At 37.7% G+C, this 16,532-nt stretch overlaps 1 protein-coding gene across 7 annotated transcripts in view; it reads left to right on the forward strand.

The window, feature by feature from the left end:
* The window catches only part of CDKL3 (cyclin dependent kinase like 3), a 117,896-nt gene that overhangs the window by 26,523 nt on the left and 74,841 nt on the right, over positions 1-16,532 (forward strand). For 6 of the 7 annotated variants that reach the window (XM_039242282.1, XM_039242283.1, XM_039242277.1 and 3 more), the window contains exon 5: positions 14,690-14,802. The exons of the other annotated variant lie outside the window; for it this stretch is intronic. In XM_039242282.1, the coding sequence (XP_039098213.1) occupies positions 14,690-14,802 (113 nt within the window). The remainder of the gene's footprint in view (positions 1-14,689; positions 14,803-16,532) is intronic. 7 annotated transcript variants of the gene reach the window in all.

Here is a 16,532-nt window from a genome sequence, read left to right on the forward strand (position 1 = left end):
TTGCTTTTTTTCTTTTTAATTTATTTTGAGAGAGAGGGGGAGATCAATAGCGAGTTAGGAGGAGGGGCAGAGAGAGGGAGAGGGAGAATCCCAGCCAGGCTCCGTGCTTTCAGTGAAGAACCTGATGTGAGGTCTCAGTCTCGAAAACTGTGAGATCATGACCCAAGTGGAAATCAAGAGTAGGATGCTCAACTGAATGAGCCTTCCAGGTGCCCCAGTACTTAATTTATTTTTACAGCTGAATAGTATCCACTCTATGGATATACCGCATTTTTTCTATCCATTCATTAGTTGATAGACATTCTGATTGTTTCTACTTTTTGGGTATTATGAATAATACCATTTTGAACATTTGTGTACATATTTTAATGTTTAATTCCTTTGGGAGTGTACCTGGGAGCTGGAATTGTGGGTCTCTGGTAACTATGTTTGATCTTCTGAGGAACTGCCAGACTGCTTTGCAAAGTGTCTGTAATCGCTTTACATTACCACCAGCATAATAATATAGGGACTATGATTTCTCCATATCCTTGCCAACACTTATTATTCCCCCCTCCCTCCACAGCATTCTTTTTGTTTTGTTTTAAGTTTGAATTTTTTTATTTTTGAGAGAAAGAGATTATGAGCAGGGGAGGGACAGAGGCAGAGACAATCCCAAGATGGGGGACTCAATCCCATGAACCCTGAGATCATGCTCTGAGCCAAAATCAAGAGTTGGATGCTCAGCTTAGCTGCCCAGGCACTCTTTTTTAAATAAACTTTCTTATTTCGGAATAATTTTATATTTATAGAAATGTTGCAAAGATAGTAGAGAGTTCCCCTACAGCCCTCCCCCAATTTCTGCTTCCCCTAATGGCATAATCTTATATTACTGTGGCGTATTTGTTAAAACTAGCCTTGCTTTTGTATTTAAATAAGATTTGATATGTTTTTAAAGTCTCTTTTAAACTACAATAATTTACTCTATTCTTTTATTTTTCTGACAACTTATCTGTTGAAGAACCCAGACCGTCGAGTTTCTGAGTCTGAATTTTGTTGATTGCATACTCACAGTGGAGTTCAACATGTTTCTTTGTCCTTTATATTTTGTGCAAATTGGCATTTGGCAAGATTACAGGCAGTACTGTCTTCTGTCATCAGGAGAGGGATAAGTCTGACTGTGTCTTTCTGTGATGTTAGTAGTCATTGATGTTTAATGGCTGACTACATCAATTCATTGGGGTTTGCAAAATGGTGGTATTTTAATTTTATCATCTCTTTTTATTACTTATAATACTCTTATAAAGGGACATTTCCCCTCATCTCCATATAGTTCATAGAGAGAGGGTAGAATAAACATTTGATTATTTATCAATTTTCAAAATGAATTATCTCCCAAAGGTCACCTCAATTAATTTTTTAAAAATATTATTATGAACTCATGGACTTAAACACATTTAATGGATTTCAATGCATTGCAATTATTATTCATGTACAAATTTTCCACCAATGGCCAGTGGGAGCCTTTTCAAGTTGGCTTCTGAGTTCTTTTAACATACCCTAGTCTTTGTTTCCTTGAATCCTGACTGACATGTTGTTCTAGTCCATATATATATATGGACTATATATATATATATATATATATCATGGGAGTTTACTGATACTTACAATTGAAATTCAGGGTTGCAGTGTTTTTACTTAACTTCTCTATTACTGGTGTATTTCCTTTCTTCTAAGAATCCTCGTTCTCAAAGGCATAAAGAATGATAAAATATGCCATAATTACTCAGTCTCAAGATTACTATACTAATACTACCCATTATTATGAGCTCTAAAACAGTTAAAAATGCTTATTGATATACTCTCCCCATTCTTCCCCATATGTACGTTGTTAATACATAGTTATGACATTATACTTAGTTTTTCAATTATCATCTTGACTTCTGGAAGCAAATATTTTAAATGCCCACTACTTGTTCTTTTTTAAAAGAAAGCTTTATTGAGATAGAATTCATACGTAATACAATTGATGCATTTAACGTATGAAATTCAATGGTTTTTAGTATTCACAGATAGTAATATCACCATAATTTTAGAACATTTTTATCACTTTGTTTAAAATTTTTAAAATTAATTTTTAATAGTTTATTGTTAAAAAAATTAAATGTTTATATTTGAGAGAGAGAGACAGAGTGAAAGCAGGGGAGGGGTAGAGAGTGATGGAGACAATTAGAAGCAGGCTCCAGGCTCTGAGGTGTCAGCACAGAGCCGGATGTGGGGTGTGAACCCACAAGCAGTGAGATCATGACCTGAGTTGAAGTAGGATGCTTAACCAATTGAGCCACCCAGGTGTCCCCATTTTTATCACTTTAAAAGAAACACTGGGGGTGTCTGGGAGGCTCAGTTGGTTAAGCATCTGACTTCAGCTCCGATGATGACGATCTCATGGTTCCTGAGTTCAAGCCCTGTGTCAAGTTCTGTGCTGCTGACAGTTCAGAGCTTGGAGCCTGTTACGGTTTCTGTGTCTCCCTCTCTCTCTGCCCCTTCCCCCGCTCACGCTATGTCTGTCTCTCTTAAAAATAAATCATCATTGGGGCGCCTGAGTGGCTCAGTTGGTTGGGCATCCGACTTTCGCCCGGGTCATGATCTTACAGTTCACGTGGGTTCGAACCCTGCGTCGGGCTCTGTGCTGACATCTAGCTCAGAGCCTGGAGTCTGCTTCGAATTCTGTGTCTCCCTCTCTCTCTGACCCTCCCCTGATCATGCTGTCTCTCTCTCAGAAATAAATAAAAAACATTAAAAAAAAATCATTAAAAAAATGCTGTATTGTCCCTGTGTACACCATTCTGTATCCCCACGCTTCTTCTCCAGCCTTAAGGAAACACTAATCTACTTTCTTTTTTTAAAGATTTTTAAAATGTTTTTCATTTATTTTGAGATAGAAGTGGGGGGGGTAAGGGGGAGAGGGAGGGATGGAACACACATGTTGGGGAGGAGCAGAGAAAGGAAGAGAGTGAACCATCCCAAATTGGCTCTGCACTGTCTTAACAGAGCCTGATGAGGGGCTCAATCTCACACACCCTGAGATGACCTGAGCCAAAATCAAGAGTTGGATGCTTAACTGACTTAGCCATCCAGGCGCACCCCTGCAAAATTTTCATTTAAATTCGAATTAGTTGACATATAGTGTATTACTGGTTTCAGGAATAGAATTTGGTGATTTGTTACTTACATACAGCTCTCAGAGCTCATCATAACAAGTGCCCTCCTGCTGTCCATCACTCATTTAGCCCATCCCCCATCAACCTCCCTCCATCTACCCTCAGTTTGTGTTCTACCATTAAAAGTCTCTTAAGGGGGCGCCTGGGTGGCTCAGTCGGTTGACCCTCCGACTTCGGTTCAGGTCATGATCTCACGGTTCGTGGGTTCGAGCCTGCGTCGGGCTCTGTGCTTGCAGCTAGCTCAGAGCTTGTAGCCTGCTTCAGATTCTGTGTCTCCCTCTCTCTCTGACTCTCCCCTGCTCATGCTGTCTCTCTCTCTCTCTCAGAAATAAATAAAACATTTAAAGAAATCTTAAAAGTCTCTTAAGGTTTGCTTCCCTCTTTTTTTTCTCCTTCCCATATGTTCATCTGTTTTGTTTCCTAAATTCCACATATGAGTGAAATCATACGGTATTGGTCTTTCTCTTACTTATTTCACTTAGCATAGTATACTCTAGCTCCATCCACATCATTGCAAATGGCAAGATTTCATTATTTTTGATGGCTAAATAATATCCCTGCGTGTGTGTGTGTGTGTGTGTGTGTGGTGTGTGTGCGCGTGTGTACTACATCTCCTTTATCCATTCATCAGTTGATGGGCACTTGGGCCGTTTCCATAGGTTGGCTGTTGTTGATAATGCTGCTATAAACATCAGGGTTCATGTATCCCTTTGAATCTGTATTTTTGTATCCTTTGGGTAAATATCTAGTAGTGTAATTGCTGAATTATAGGGTAGTTCTATTTCTAACTTTTTGGGGAAACTTATACTATTTTCCAGAGTGGCTGCACCAGTTTGCATTCCCACCACCAGTGTTCTCCAAGTCCTTGCCAACATCTTTTGTTTCCTGTGTTGTTAATTTTAGCCATTCTGACAGGTGTGAGGTCATATCTCATTGTGCTTTTGGTTTTTATTTCCCTGATGATAAGTGACATTGAGCATCTTTTCATGTGTCTGTTAGCCATCTGGATGTCTTCTTTGGAAAAATGTCTATTCATGTCTTCTGCTCATTTCTTCACTGGATTGTTTGTTCCTTTGCCCATTGTTAAATTGTATTGGCTTTTTATTATTGAATTGTTGGAATGCATTGTATATTCTCGATACAAATTCCTTATCAGATAATATGTTTTTAATTATTTTCTCTCATTCTATGGGTTGTTTCTTCATTTTCTTGATGGTGTCCTGTGAGAAAAGTTTTTAATTTTTATGAAGTGCACTTTTTTTATTTTTTTCATTTGTTATCTATGCTTTTGGTGTCATATTTAAGAATCTTTTGTTGACTCCAAGGTTATGAAGATGTACCCATATGTTTTCTTCTAAGTATTTTAATTTTAAAAAATGTTTATTTTTATTTTTGAGAGAGAGAGAGAGACAGAGTACAAGCAGGAGAGGGGCAGAAAGAGAGAGGAGACACAGGATCCGGAGTAGGCTCCGGACTCAGAGCTGTCAGCACAGAGTCCGATGCAGGTCTCAAACCCACAAACTCTGAGATCATGACCTGAACTGAAGTCAGTGCTTAACCAGCTGAGCCACCCAGGTGGCCCTCTTCTAACATTCTAGAGTATTTGTTCTTACATTTAAGTTTTTGGTCTTTTCTGAGTTAATTTTTATATATGGTATAAGGTAAGGGTTTTTCTGCTTTTGTAAGCAGCTATCCAGATGTCTGAGCAGCATTTGTTGAACAGAATGTTTTTCGCTCATTGAATGGTCTTGGCACACTTGTAGAAAATCAGTTGAGCAGAAATGTAGAGATTTATTTCTGGACTTTCAGTTCTGAACCATTGATCTGTATGTCTGTCCTTGTTCCAGAATGTCACTGTTTAGATTACTATTGCTTTGTATTAAGTTTGAAATAGGGAAGTGTGAGTCTTCCAACTTTGCTCCTTTTCAAGATTGTTTTGGCTATTCTGCGTTCCTTGCAGCTTCATATGAATTTTAGGATTAGCTTGTCAATTTTATTTTATTTTTTAAATAAGACAGCTAGGATTCTGATAAAGATTACACCGACTCTATAGGTCATTTTGGAGAGTACCGTCATCTAAGTAATGTTAAATTTGCTAACCTATGAACATAGGACATTTTTTATATATTTAGATCTTCAATTTCTTTCAACAATATTTCTAATGCTCACTTACTCTTTAAAAATTTTTTTAAATGTTTATTCGTTTTGAGAGAAAGACAAACAGACCATGGGCAGAAGTGAGGCAGAGAGACAGGGAGACAGAATCTGAATCAGGCCCCAGGCTCTGAGCTGTCAGCACAGTGCCTGATGCAGGGTTCAAACCCACAAACTGTGAGATGATGGCCAGAGCCCAAGTCAGGCACTTAACCAACTGAGCCACCCAGGTGCCTCTATTTATTTATTCTTCGGGGGGGGGGGGGGGGACACGAGTATGAGTGAGGCAGAGAGAGAGGGAGACACAGAATCTGAGGCATGCTCCAAGCTCAAAGACATCAGTACAGAGCCCACCAGGGGCCACAAATCCATGAGCTGTGAGATCATGACCTGAGCTGAAGTCAGGTGCTTACTGGACTGATCCACCCAGGCGCCACTGAACTTATTAGTTCTAATAATTGTTTTGTGGATTCCTTAGGACTTTCTGTATACAAGATCATGTCAACTGTGAATAGAGATAATTTTATTTCTTTTCTGGTCTGGATGCCTTCTGTTTCCTTTTCATCCTAATTTCTCTGGCAAGAACCTATAGCACAATATTGGAAAGAAGTGGTAAGAATAGACATTTTTGTCTCATTCCTAATTTTAGGGGAAAAGCGTCGAATCTTTTACCATTGAGTATAAATTTAGCTGTGGGTTTTTTGTAGATGAACTTTATCAAGTTGACAAAATTTCCTTTTATTCCTAGTTTGTTGAGAGTTTTTACTATGAAAGGGTGGTGTTGGTCAAATGCTTTTTCTGCACCTATTGAGATGATCATGTGCATTTTATTTTTTAATCTATTGATTAAATAGATTGATTGCATTGATTGTTGCATATTGAATCAACTTGCATTCCTGGAATAAATCCCACTTGATTGTGGTGTATATTTTTTTTCTTATGTCTTTGGCACCTGAACCTTTTTCACCATGCTAAAATATAATGAAAGATGGTGTTTACAATACAACAATAAATATTGAAAAGTTTTGGGGAGCCTGGTGGCTCAGTCAGGTAAGTGTCTGACTTTAGCTTAGGTCATGATCCCACAGTTTGTGGGTTCAAGCCCTGTGTTGGGCTCTGTGCTGACAGCTCAGAGCCTGGAGCCTGTTTCAGATTCTTCCTCCTCCTTTCTGCTCCTCCCCTGCTCATGGTTTGTCTCTGTCTCTCTCTCTCTAAAAAATAAATAAACATTTAAAAAATATACTGAAAATTTTTTTCCATTAGAGGGATTGCCTGTTTCACTGGGTCTACAAACAACATGATCATTCATTTTTTTTTTAACTTTTTAAAAAATGTTTTATTTCTGAGAGCAAGAGAGAGAATGTGAGCAGGGGAGGGTCAGAGAGACAGGGAGACACAGAATCTGAAACAGGCTCCAGGCTCTGAGCTAGCTGTCAGCACAGAACCCGATGCAGGGCTCGAACCCACAAATCATGAGATCACGACCTGAGCCGAAGTTGGACGCTTATTAGCCAACTGAGCCACCCAGGTGCCCCACAACATGATTATTCTTAAATTTAAGGACTACTGTATTACACTCTATACCAGGGATGGGCAAATCTGACCCACTGTTTGTTTTTGTAACTAAAGTTTTATTGTGACACAGCCATACTCATTCATTTACATATCATCTATGGCAACTTTCACCCTGTTGCAGACAGAGACCTTACAGCCTGCAAAGCTTAAAATCTTTTTCATGTGCCCCTTTACAGAAAAAGATTACTGGTCTTTATGCAGTATCATGGTGAGGGTATAACAGCACAAGAGCAATCTTTATATATATATATATATATAAAATATATATATTTTTTAACTGTATTTATTTATTTTTATTTATTTATATTTAACTATAATCTTTATATATATATAATATATATATATTTTAACTGAAGTATAGTTGACATATACTATTAAATTAGTTTCAGGTGTACAACATAGTGATTCAACAAATATATTCATCACAATAAGTATATTACAATATTATTGACTGTGTTCCCTATGCTGTACTTTTCATCTCTGTTACTTATTTTATAACTGGAAGTTTGTACCTCTTTTTCTTTTTTTTAAGTGTATACCTTTTTAATCCCCTTCACCCTTTTCAACCATCTCTCTACCCCTCTGGCAACTGCCAGTTCTTTATATTTAGGAGTCTGTTTCTCTCTTTGTTGTTTGTTTTGTTTTTTAGATTCCACAGTGTTTGTACTTCTTTTTATTTGCTGGTTTCAGTTTGCTAGTATTTTGTTGAGAATTTTTGTGTCCATATTCATAAGGGATAGTGGTTTGTAGATTTCTACTGATTTTTTAAAAGTTTTTATTTAAATTCCAGTTAACATATAATATAATATTAGTTTCATGTGTACAATGCAGTGATTCAGCACTTCCATACAACACCTTGTGCTCATCACAATAAGTATACTCCTCAATCCCCATCATCTTTTTAACCCATCTCCCCCCATTTGGTAACCATCCCTTCTGAAAATCATCGGTTTATTCTCTATAGTGTTTCTTCCTCTTCTATTTTTTGAAAGAGTTTGTAAAGAATTGGTATTAATTTTTCTTTATTTTTTTTTGTTTTTTGGTTTTTTGTTTTTGTTTTTTTGTTTTTTATTTATTTCTAGGAGAGAGAGAGAGAGAGAGAGAGCGCGCGCGAGCGCGAGCGTGAGCAGGGGAGGGTCAGAGAGAGAGTCACAGACTGAAACAGGCTCCAGGCTCTGAGCTGGCAGTCAGCACAGAGCCCGACGCGGGGCTTGAACCCACGAACTGTGAGATCATGACCTAAGCGAAAGTCAGATGCTTAACTGACTAAGCCACCCAGGTGCCCCTGATTTTTCTCTTTTTTAAAAATTCTCTGTTTCATTAGTTTTCACTCTAATCTTTATTAATTCCTTCTTCTGCTTGCTGTAATTTTAGTTTTCTCTTCTTTTCTCTAATCGCTAGATTAGAGGTTTGATATATTTCTTCTTTTAAGTCTTCTTTCAGGATACAGGCCATCTGTATGTCTCTTTTGGAAAAGTGTGTGTTCAGGTCCTCTGCCCATTTTTAACTGGATTATTTGTATTTTTGGTGTTAAGTTGTTTAAGTTCTTTATATATTTTAGATGTCAATCCCACAATACCTCCTTTTTAAACAGAAATAGATAAACAGAAAGCATACTATATATAGTACAGAATCTTTTTTCTCTTTTAACTTTTTAAATTAGTAGACTTTACTTCCTGAGAGCAGTTTTAGGTTTATAGAAAAATTGAGCAGAAAGTAGAGTTCCAGTTACCTACCTCCTTCCCACCCTCTGCAAAGAGTTTGCTTGTTTTTAGCACCTTATGCTGGTTTTGAGCTATTTTAAAAATTTGTTTTTTAATTTTTAATTTTAATTTTAGAGAGGGAGAGAGCACAGTGGGGTAGGGGGCAGAGGGAGAGAGACAGAATCTTAAGGAGGTTCCATTCTCAGTATGGAAAATTGATGCTGAGATCATCAAGCACCAACATGGGGCTTGATCCCATGACCCTGGAGTGACCTGAGCTGTCAGACACTCATTGGTGGCCCTGGGCACTTTTTTAAGATTGATAAACCATGGGGCCCCTGGCTGCATGTCAGTGGCACATGCAACTCTTGATCTTGAGGCTGTGAGTTCAAACCCCATGTTTGGTATAGAGATTACTTAAAAATGTTTTAATTTAAAAAAGAAGGATATTCATACATTATCATTAATTATAGTCCATACTTGACATTAAGTTTCACTCTTTGTGTTGGATTTTCTGTGAATTATGACTATTGTGTAATGTCATCTATCCACTATTACAGTATTACTCAGAATAGTTTCACAGCTAAAAATCCTGTGTTCTATCTTTTCATTCTTTCTTCCTCCTCTCTGAACTTCTGGCAGCCACTGATCTTTTTACTGTCTCTCTAGTCTTGCCTTTTCCAGAATGTCATGTATTTGGCATCGAACATTATATAGCCTTTTCAAAATGGCTTTTGCATCTAGCAACGTATATTTAACGTTCCTTCATTTTTTTTGGTTTTTACTTCGTGTTTTGATAGATCATTATGCATATGTGACATATGTGACAGTTCATCCATTGGCAATTATGAATGAAGCTGCTGTAAACATTCATGTGCAGTTTTTTTGTGGATATAAGTTTTCCAACTCATTTAGCTAAATACCGAGGAGTGCAGTTATTGCTGGATTGAATGGTAGCACAATGTTTAGCTTTGTTAGAAGCTGTCAGACTGTCTTCCATTGTGGCTGTTAACATTTTGCATCCTTATAGAATGAGAGTTCCTGTTGCTACACATCACCACCAGCATTTGGTGTTATCAGTGTTTTGGATTTTAGTCTTTGGGATAAGTGTATATTTATGGTATTTATCTTGTTGCTTTAAGTTATAGTTCCCTGACGACATACAATGTTTGTGGGGTTTTTGCTATAAACCTTTATTTTTAAATTTTTAAATGTTTTTCACTTCCTATTTTTTAAAATATAATTTATTGTCAAGTTAGGTAATATGCAGTATATTAAAGTGTGCTCTTGGCTTCAGGAGTAGATTCCCTTGATTCATCACTTACATACAACACCCAGTACTCTTCCCAACAAGTACCCTTCTCAGTGCCCATCACCCATTTTCCCTGCCCCACCCCCAGGCTCAGTTGGTTAAATGTCCGACTGACTCCCATCTCCGTGAACCCTCAGTTTGTTCTCTGTTTTTAAGAGTCTCTTATGGTTTGCCTCCCTCTCTGTAACTATTTTTTTCCCTTCCCTTCCTCCGTGGTCTTCTGTTAAGTTTCTCAAATTCCACATATGAGTGAAAACATGTGATATCTTCCTTTATTTTGACTGACTTATTTTGCTTAGTGTAATACCTCTGGTTCCACCCATGTTGTTGCAAATGGCAAGATATCATTCTCTTTCATTGCTGAGTAGTAGTCCATTGTATATAAACCACATCTTCTTTATCCATTCACCAGATGACATACAATGTTAAGCATCTTTTTTTTGTATGCATATTTGCCACATGTATATCTTTTTTGGTGAGGTGTATTTGTGTGTGTGTGTGTAATTTTTTTTTTCTTTTACTTGTGAGAGAGGGAGAGAGAGCAGAACAGTGGCAGAGGGAGAGGGAGAGAGAGAATCTGAAGCAGGCTTCATGCCCAGTGTGGAGCCTGACTCAGGGCTCTATCTCACAGTCATGAGATCATGACACGAGCTGAAAACAAGAGTTGGACATTTAACTGACTGAGCCACCCTGGTACCCCTTACCATGTTTTTAATTTGATTGTTTATTTTATTATTGTTGAGTTTTTGGCATGCTTTATGTATTTTATATTTTAAATTCTATTTTTTATTTCTTAGAGAGAGTGAGAGCACAAAGGGAGAGAGAGGCAAAAGGAGGGAGAGAGTCAAGAGAATCTTTTAAAAAGAAATTTTTAAGTTTACGTATTTATTCTGAGAGAGAGAGGGGGAGAGAGAGAGAGAGAGAGGGAGGGAGAGAATCCCAAAGAGGATGCAGAGCCCATTATGGGGCTGGAACTCATGAACCGTGAGATTGTGACCTGAGCCGAAACCAAGAGGCAAACGCTTGACCAACTGAGCCACCCAGGCACTCTTAGGGAGAGAGAGAATCTTAACCAGGCACCACATTCAGTGCAGAGTCCCATGTAAGTCTTGATCCCACAATGTTGGAATCATGACCTGAGCTGAAATCAAGAGTTGGACGTTCAACTGACTGAGCCACCCAGGCGCCCCATGCTATATATATTTTAGATGCGAATTATTTATCAAATAGTGTTTTGCATATATTTTCTCCAAGTCTGTGGCTTCTCTTTTCATTCTGTTAACAGTGTCTTTCACAAAAGTTTTCAATTTTAATGATGTACCACTTACTAACTTTTTTCTTTGGTGGATTATGCTTTTGGTGTTGTATCTGAAAACTCGTTACCTAGGGCTCCTGGGTGGCTTAGTTGGTTAAGTGTCTAACTTTGGCTGACAGCTCGGAGCCTGGAGACTGCTTTGGATTCTGTGTCTCCTTGTCTCTCTGCCCCTACCCTGCTCATTCTCTCTCTCTCTCTCTCTCTCTCTCTCTCCCTCTCTCTCTTTGCTGTCTCTCTCAAAAATAATCAAAAACGTTTAAAAAAATCTTTAAAAAAAAATTCATCACCTAAACCAAGATCATCTAGATTTTTCCTATATTATTATCAAGAAGTTTTACAGTTTTGTATATCATTTTTATATCTGTGATCCATTCTGAGTTAATATTTGTGAAAATATTAAGATCTATGTCTAGCTTCCCCCCCCCCCCCACATATGGATTTCCAGTTGCTTTCTAGTATCATTTGTTGAAGACTTTCCATTCTCTACTGGATTGTCTTTTTTCCTTTGTCAAAGTTTAAGTCATCTTTTCTCTTTTGTCAAAGTTTAGTTATTCTTGTGAGTCTAGTTCTGGACTCTATTCTGTTCTCTTGATCTGTTTATTCTTTCACCAATACCACAGTGTCTTGATTATTGTAGCTTTATAATATGTCTTGAAGTCAAGGGGTATCTTTTCTGACTTTGTTCTTCTTCAACATTGTATTGGCTGTTCTGGTCTATTGCCTTTCCATATTATTAGAAACCAAAATTCAGCTGAGTGAAATTTAAATATCTTAATGGCTCTATTCAACAATTTGTGAATCAGGAAGCATTCCATCTAGAAGATAGACACACTGAAGGGCTGTACAAAATGGAAAGAGTTATAGAGGCAGAAGAGGGCAAGGCAAGGAAGTTGCTAGTAAAGAATGGATTGTTTTTCACCTTCCATTAGGGGATGGCAGGGTTCTGTTAGGCAGAAACTCAGGCAGCACTCACTAGTGCTGATCAGGTAATTTCAGACTGACTGGTTTAATATCCTACTTCTGGGAGAAGTTGAAACGAATTAAGTATTAGGTCTCAGTCTGGTAATGTGGGCTTAGCACAAGTGACTCAATTTTGAGCATGATGTCTCTTTTTAAACAATGTAGAAACAATATAAACTTAAATATTACTTAAAATGTTTTAATGTTTATTTTTGAGGGGAGAGAGACAGAGAGAGAGAGAATGAATAGGGGAGTGGGGGAGAGACAGAGAGAGAGGGAGGCATAGAATCCAAAGCAGGCTCTAGTCGTTAAGCTGTCAGTACAGAGCCTGACATGGGGCTCGAACTCAGAAACCGCGAGATTATGACCTGAGCCGAAGTTGGGCACTCAAGCGACTGAGTCACCCAGATATCCCAACAATATAAACTGTAGAATCATTTTTTTTGATATCCAAGTTGGATTTTGGCTTGGACTGCATTGAATCTATAGATCTAGTTGGGAAGAACTGACCTTTTGACAATATTGAGTCTTCCTGTTCATGAATATGCAATATTGCTTCATTTATATAGATCTGCTAGGATTTCTTTAGTGAATTTTGCATTTTTCATTTGAAAGTTTATCTTGGAGATCACTTTTTCAAAACCTTTAAAATATTTATTTATTTAAGAAATCTGTACACCCAGCATGGGGGCTTGAACTCATGACCCTGAGATCAAGAGTTGCATGCTCTTCCAAGTGAGCCAGCCTGGAGATCACTTTAAAAAAAAAAAATTTATTTTGAGGGAGAGAGAGAGCAAGCAAGCAGAGAAAGAAGAGGGAGAATCCCAAGCAGGGGCTCGGGGCTCGATCTCATGAACTGTGAGATCATGATCTAAGCTGAAATCAAGTCAAATGCTTAACTGACTGAGTCACCCAGGCAGCCTGGAAGCACTTTATATTATCACATCCCTCATCCTTTTTAACACATGAATAATGTTTCATTGTGTATTGTATAAAATTTTATATAACCTTTCTCCTGTTGATGGATGTTTATTTAGGTTGTTTCCATTTTTTTCTACCACAAATAGTGCTGCAGTGTGATTCTCTTATCATTTATCTTTGTGCACAAGGTGGGCAAATCTTTGGCTAAATTCCTAGGAATAAAGTTGTTTGGTCAAAAGTACGTACATTTTTTTTTTTTTTGAGAAGGGAGAGAGAATGATCAGGGATTGGGGGGGGGTGCAGAAGGAGAGTGAGAATCTCAAGTAGGCTCCATGCCCAGTGTAGACCTCAGTGTGGGGCTTGATCTCACAACCATGAAATCAAGACCTGAACTGAAATCAAGAGTCAATTGCTTAACCACCTGAGCTACCCAGGTGCCGGAAAAGAGTGTACATTTTTTATTTTGGTAACTTTTGCCAATTTTCCCTTCAAAGAAGTATATTACATTCCCAAAACAGTACATGGGAGTATTCATTTTCTGTAGCTTCACCAATACAGCAGTTGAATCTTATAATTTTAATCAATTGAATCAGAGAAAGATATACCTCACTGTAGTGTTTTTTTAGTTTTTATTTTTGAGACAGAGAGACAGGGTATGAGTGGAGAAGGGACAGAGAGAGAGACACACACACAGAATCCAAAGCAGGCTTCAGGCTCTGAGCTGTCAGCACAGAGTCCAATGCGGGGCTTGAACTCATGAACCACAAGACCATGACGTGAGCTGAAGTCGGCCACTGACTGAGCCACCCACACACCCCCCCATGGTAGTATTTATATTTCTTCAGAATGTGAGATTGGGCTGCTTTTTATCTATTTAAAAGTCCTAATAGAATCAACTACCTTTTAAAAACTGGTTATGTTGAGGGCACCTGGGTGGCTTATTTGGTTAAGTGTCAAACTCTTGATCTCAGCTCAGGTTGTGACCTCACAGTTTGTAGGATGGAGCCCCTAGACCCTGCTTGGGATTCTCTCTTCTCTCTCTCTGCCCCCTCCCCCTGCTTGCACTCTCTTGCTCAAAATAAATAAATAAACTTAAAAAACAAAACCTGATTAATTGGAAAAATGTTGGAATTATGGATGACTCACAACCCCTTAAGATAAGTAAATGTAAATGGTAAAATATTTAAGGCTTTTAAATTATACTCTTTAAAAAACAAGATGCTTTTGGTATTCAGTTTTTCTAATTAATAAACCATTTACCATACTGTCCTTATATAAGTATTTGAAACAATTTTAGAATTATAATTACTTTTCATCTGGACTACTACATGGCTTCTCATGTGGTTTAAATAAAAGCTATTTAACATTAATAAAATGTGATAATTTTTAATATATATCTTAAAGTTGGCATATGATACTAAGGTGAAAATTTATAAGTGATACCACTTAACCATTCTTTTTTTCTTTCACTACAACTTTATTTAAAAAAATTTTTTTAGAAAAGGCATATATTTCTCCGTGAAAAAGCAACTCATCCTTGTTGTTTCAGACCTGTAGATATCTGGGCTTTAGGTTGTATGATCATTGAGATGGCCACTGGAAATCCCTATCTTCCTAGCAGCTCTGATTTGGATTTACTTCATAAAATTGTTTCAAAAGTAGGTAGGTACTACTGGAACATACTGTTAAGTGCCTGAAATAGATATTGCCAGATCTCTCCTGCTTGATTTTCAACTTCTATTTTTCCTTTATAAGAACAGGGAAGCATATTGTTTTTTTTTTTTTAATGTTTTATTTATTTCTAGGAGAGAGAGAGAGACAGCGTGAGCAGGGGAGGGTCAGAGAGAGAGGGAGTCACAGACTGAAACAGGCTCCAGGCTCTGAGCTGGCAGTCAGCACAGAGCCCGACGTGGGGCCCGAACCCACGAACCGCGAGATCATGACCTAAGCGAAAGTCGGACGCTTAACCGACTAAGCCACCCAGGTGCCCCATGACCCCATGAAGCATATTGTTTTGATAGATGGCAGCAAGTGGATGCCCTGGGCTGGTAAAGAAGATAGAAGAGTCTTCTCTGTTTTTGTAAATAATATTTTCTTTGCTAGGATGCAAGTAGCTAAGACATTTGCTAATGGTTGATACTAAGAAAAATAGTACAGTAGGAACCTACTTCAAATTGTCTGAAAGTTGATCTAAAGTTTTGGCTTCTACAAATATTTGCATCTCTGAAAGAGGACTTTTAAATAATAGAGTTGATTTAGATGTCTTTTTAAAGAACTTAGAGATAAAAAGTTACTTACTGAGAAAACTTTTTTTTTTTTTAAGCCACGATAGATAACCAGGTAGCTAAATAAGTTATTCAAAAATACATTTGATGACTGGTGCCTTGGTGGCTCAGTAGGTTGGTTAAGTGTCTGACTTGGGCTCAGGTCATGATCTCACAGTACGTGAGTTCAAGTCCTGTGGCGGGGTCTGTGGTGACTGGTAACAGCTCAGAGCCTGGAGCCTGTTTCAGATTCTGTGTCTTTCTCTCTGTCCTTCCGCTGCTCGCACTGTCTCTGTTTCTCTTTCAAAAATAAATAAACATTAAATTTTATTAAATGATTTTTAAAGAAAATTAAAAATATACTTGATGAGAGCTGAATTATGATGATCTGCCTTGACTACACAAATATTTTGATGGTTAGCCTTGCTCATGGAGTTTCAATGATTTATTTATTTTTATATATTTCTGAATGAGGAGCTTGAGGAGCCCCTTTTGTGGTAGAGAAGCTATAGGTAAACTTGTAATTACAGGATCATGAGGAAGGTACTGTGAGCACCTATAAAAATCATGAAATCTGGATAAATATTAAAGATACAGTTCAGGGTCTTAAAGCATCATATTTTGGGGGGTCATCTTTAAAGTTCTGGCTCTTAGATTAATGTTAGAAAAAACCCTAGAGATGTTGGGATTACTTTTGTCCTTTTACACGTGAGGAAACTGAGGCATAGAAAGGAAAAAGATTTGCCCAAGGTCACAAACTAGTTATAGCAAAACTGGCACTAGAACGTAGCTTTCTCCACTCCTGTTTATAGTTCTTTCCATTCTACCAATTCTCCATAGCCTTGTTTCTTCTTTGCAATATTTGTTTCTAAATAATTTGGATATTTTAGCTGTTTTGAGTAAGGCTTTGCTTATGAACACTTGTGAGTTAAACTGTTTCGACACCCATATGGAAATATGTAAAAGTTTATGCTTTTCCTGATAGCATCATATATTATGTCTTATAACTGGGAAAGTGAAAACGAGCCTGATGGTTTAAAATTTTCTACTGCCTACATGCTATCAACAGATTACTGGGGAAACTTACGAATTTCTATGCTGTATTCGGAGAGTGCCTTGTTCAACCTT

The sequence above is a fragment of the Hyaena hyaena genome, unplaced genomic scaffold (assembly GCF_003009895.1).
Source record: "Hyaena hyaena isolate Hyena2069 unplaced genomic scaffold, ASM300989v1 scaffold_214, whole genome shotgun sequence".
NCBI lineage: Eukaryota > Metazoa > Chordata > Mammalia > Carnivora > Hyaenidae > Hyaena > Hyaena hyaena.